Source organism: Apium graveolens, unplaced genomic scaffold (genome assembly GCF_009905375.1).
Source record: "Apium graveolens cultivar Ventura unplaced genomic scaffold, ASM990537v1 ctg4305, whole genome shotgun sequence".
NCBI lineage: Eukaryota > Viridiplantae > Streptophyta > Magnoliopsida > Apiales > Apiaceae > Apium > Apium graveolens.
This window is the reverse complement of record NW_027418483.1, coordinates 11,206-16,093: the sequence shown is the minus strand read 5'-3', so window position 1 is coordinate 16,093 and position 4,888 is coordinate 11,206. Positions and strand designations below refer to the sequence as shown.

At 30.1% G+C, this 4,888-nt stretch overlaps 1 protein-coding gene across 1 annotated transcript; it reads right to left on the bottom strand.

Annotated features, from left to right (window-relative positions):
* Nucleotides 1–3,565: 3,565 nt before the first annotated feature.
* LOC141701704 (uncharacterized) lies at nt 3,566–4,588 on the bottom strand. The gene is made up of 2 exons (XM_074505337.1): nt 4,340–4,588; nt 3,566–4,042 (listed from the first exon to the last, which is right to left on the bottom strand). Exons 1-2 carry the CDS (start codon nt 4,586–4,588, stop codon nt 3,566–3,568), a joined length of 726 nt encoding a protein of 241 aa, XP_074361438.1.
* Between the last annotated feature and the right edge of the window lie 300 nt (nt 4,589–4,888).

Sequence of the window (4,888 nt, the reverse complement as noted above, 5' to 3'; positions counted from 1 at the left end):
CAAATGCAGAAAATGACACTTTGGAAAATGATAATTTTGAAGAGGATATTACTAACATGGAAGAAAAGGTAATATTACACCTAAATATTACTGATTTATAATGCGCACATTAAGAATTGTTATCTAGTCTTTAATACTATGTTTATTGTCAGGATTGTGTTGAGTTTTTGCGTGACGGGGCATAAAATATTATTGATTTAAAAACTCAATTTGAAAGAGATCTTAGCAGAGCTATTGAAAGATATCCTGATAATGAATAACTTATGATTGTCAAAGAGGTATTCAGTGAAATTTTCAATCCAAAAAACACTGATTGTGCTGAAAAAGAGTCAATTAGAAAATTTTACTGAGGTAAACCAAGAGGTCTGCAATCCAATTGCTGAAATTGATTCGGACAGAGCTTCAAAAGATTTTACTGAAGAAAAAATAAAAAATGCAGCAGTGACGCCTGATAAACAAGAGGTCTACAATCCAAATGCTGAAGTTGATTTGGATCGAGCTTCTATACATTAACTAGACATCATCGATTTCTTGTATTTGGAACAGGGGATTAAGCCACCAAATGTTACTTTATCTAATAAGGAGAAGAGAGATCTTGCTTTCATTCCATCCTTTTCACTTGGGGTGGAGACAGATATTGTAGAACAGGTATGTCAGGAGATTAACAAAGATCATGAGCAAATTCTGGAAAATGAAGACTATGGCACTCCAAAGCAAAATATTAGAGAGAAAAGCACAAGAATTATAAAGCTTGGTCCATATGTCAAGTCTCCATATATCAATAGAATTATTGATATCTGTGAAAAATTTACAAGTAAAGATATTTCAATGTGAAAATACATGTCAATGCCAGAAAGAGATGGATTGTAAGTAATTATTCATTTTTTTGTTATGATATACATATTTAATTGTAAAAAGATTAATATTATATTGTGTCACATGGAAGAGCTCTTTGTTTGTAATGGGATAAAATATATAAGGGAACATCTGTGCACCTTGAAAAATAACAAAACAGCGTACTATTCAATAATTAACACATGGTCTGCAATACTGAATGATAGTGAAAACTACAAGTCAGATGAATCACCACTTCGTCTGTTCTGTTCAATTGGTGGTTTGGTAATTTACTAACTTCTGCATTAATTAAATAAATAGTTTAAACATTTTTTGTTTACAAATATTGACACTATTTGTATTACAGAATTGGAGCTTCGATGTAAGCAAAAAAGTGGCTGCCACATATCCTATCTTCCTGAGAAATATGGATAGTATTCTTGAAAAATACCCAACAAGAAAGATTCGGGATACTGACATGGTAAATAAAATAAATGTATCTTGTAATTAGTTACCTTATTCTTACTGATTTGTACATGATAAATTTACTGATTTTTGAAATTTAAATCTTTACAAGTGTTCTTTCCAATATATGCCTATGAACATTACTACTTGATATGCTACAATTTGAAGAACCCGGCTTATTGTCTCATTGACAACATAAAAAGGGATGAAGATGTTAAGATATATTATGGGAAAATACCTATGATCCTGGTAATATAATTCTTACACTATCTGTTAATTCTTAAACTATTCTATTTAAATTAATTTTTTGGTAAAAATGATTGTCACTGGTCAATCAATAAAATTTGACAGCGGGGTTGAATTATTTAATCATTAAAAGCTTATTGATTTGTTGATGTTAATTTGAATTTATATTTAAATTGCAAAAACTGTTATGTTTATGCTTTTTCGGTTGTGGACGTTGTCTCATATTTTTTGTGTTTTTGATTGTTTACGCGGTCCAGACCATTTAGGTAGTTGCAACTTTAACTCGTTTGAGCTTGTAGGCAGTTTTAATTTTGACTTGTTTTGCCTTTTAATTCTTATTTTTAGGCATTGGGGGTTAATTGTTTGTCATTTTGACTTGTTGGACTTCGTATCTTAAGTTTATGTTTGTATTAGTGTTTGATTTAAGGACAAACAAACATATTAACTATTATAATGTGATTTGTCACAAATAATGATTTATGTTTGTATTAGTGTTTTGGATTTAGTGGCCGATTATAGCCAGTCACATAGTTGAAATTTGAGTCTGCTGCAAAATAAAAGAACTAATAAGTACATATAATTTATTGATTACATTATTTTTTCGTCACTGATAATCATTAACTAAAACTATGTAAATATTATTGATATATTAACGAATTGCTCTACATTGCAGCACCCTCATTTTGCAAAGTATTTGCAAGGAAAAGGTCTTAACACTCTGGCTCAAACTGTTCGCAAGCTAAAGCTATCTTACATGAGGATGCCCTGGCAAACAGAATCAAACTCAAATGATTGCGCAGTTTTTCTTATGAGACACATGGAAACATACAAAGGAAATAACCACAGTTGGGAAACAAGTTTGAAGCCTGAAGGGGTAATTAAAATAAAGCTCTATATATCTTACTGTTTTATAGAATTTTTAAAAGTAAAATAATAATTAATATATATTGCTTTTATTTCAGTTTGCTCAGTACACACAGATGATAAAGCTTCGAACCAAATACAACACTGCTATAATGACATCCCATATTAATGAAAAAAGGTTGCAATAGTAGAAGAGGCAGAGAGATTGTTCAGAGTTGATGCTGAACAGACAATCAAGAAGGTTGTTAATAGTAAAGTTGTCAAAGCTAGTACAAGCAAAAAGACAGTTACATTTGCATCAAATCTCACACTAAAATTTGATGAAGCAAATTGACATTTCAGTTTGATGACTAGTAATTGTTAGACATATTTGAAAACTTATGCAATCTCTGTCATATTGCAAAACAAGTTACTACCTGATTCACTTCTTGTTTGGGATTGAAATTGCAATTGTAATATACATTTTATTTGATGCAAATGAATGTGCAGATCCATTCTATATATGAAAATGAACTAATATTTTGTTTTTCATTTTAATAGCTACTAATTAATGGAGACATTGTGTACTTCTTTGTAGAATTATTTTTAAAGTAATGGTAATTCACCACTGTACAAGTTTATCACATAATCTTAATTAGAAAATAAAAACAGAGTATTAACCATAATGACTAGACACTAAACTAGTAACAGAGATAAAATTTGAGAAGAACATATATATTCATATTTTTTATACATAGTATTGTGCTTCTTATAAAGAAATTAATATTATATGAGGGATAAATCAGAAATTATATCCAAGTATACATGGTATTGTGCTTCTTATAAAGAAATTAATAGTATATGAGGGATAAATCAGAATTTATAGCCAAGTAATCACTAATATATGTTACAAAATCAGTAAAACATTATAAAGTAATCAGTAATCAGTAATCAAGTAACATTCCAAAATGTACTATACATGTAAAAAATTTAAAAGTTGAAAGCCTTAAATTTTTTTCCATAAAAAGGATTCATTCAAAAACATTTGAATCAATTTATTCTGCAACTCTATTCTTCCTCTTAGGACATCTCCTTGCATCATGAGTAGATGTCTTACATAGAGTACATGTCCGACTTCATTTTTTGGCTTTCATCACAGCTTTCTCTCTTGAGCTAATTAGTCTCTGAAAATAGTTGCCTTTGTTCTTGCAGACATTTGGTATGAGAACAGTAATTTCTTCCGTAGGTTGTTCTCCAACCATAGCAGCCATGTGATCTCTCTTAGTAAATTCAACATCGCAAATTCGCAATCCCCTTGATCATCCAAGTAACTATTCAACTGTTTTATAGTCTGGTCCACATAATCGAGCTTTTCAAAAACCATTCCAGCCTTATTAACAGCTTGGCAAAAATCATACCAAATATGAGTCAATTTCAAAGACACATGTTCCATCTTGGTATAATAATTTTCTACTGAAACAGAAATAGACATAGTCCCATAATTATCAACTTTCATCCAACGATTAAGAGCAAGCCTCAAGAGATATTTTGTGACTCCAATTTGCTTCAAACCATAAAATGCATGTCTACAAACTATTCCACACATTACAAATTTTTTGCAAGAACACACATCATGATCTCTACTAACAAACACCTGCACAAAAATACATATAAAAATAAATTAACTAAGATACTAGAATATTTGAAAACTGCAATAAAAAAAAAGTTAATTAAAGGAATCAATAATAAAACTTCTAAGGAGCTGTAATATGCTTGTACACTTATACTAGAATAGTGGAATAATTATTACAAGTGAATTAGTTAGCCTTGGTTTCCTGATCCAAATATGAAGAACTAATTTTAATTTTCCAATTAAAAAATACTATAAATTTATAAAAGCAATCACATACATTAACATAAATAACCAATAATATGCATTAAAAAATATCACCTTGAATAGTTTATCTTTAACTTTGACATCCCTGATTTCCATATGCGTAACCCCTTCAATTTCCTCACTCATTCGCTTTATTTGCATGTCCAAACAAGAACAAATTATTTCTTCTTGAACTTTATAAAATATAGCACGGGTGAATAAAGTTGTTGCATCATCTTCAATAAACCATCTAGATAAAGTCTCAGGAATACTTGTTTTTGACTCATGATCAAGCCATGCAGTTTCGTTCCTTTGCCTTTTCATTGTACTTTGAAAACGCAACCAAAATTCACACAATTTATCTCCTTGCCTATGGAATTGCCCAAAAAAAAAATCACTCTCTGATCTTGAAGTTGTTCTCATTAGACCAAACATAGGCTCTTCTCTAAAAAACGCTGGAATCCAAGAAGATCTGATGCAATATGTTAGGTCACACACACTGTAGAGGGGGTGAATACAGTGTAAAATACAATCAAATCGAACTTTTAATATTTCAAGTAACAGAAAACAAATTTTATTGAAATAATAAACTCTGTTACAGTATGGAACTGTTACCTCTCAATG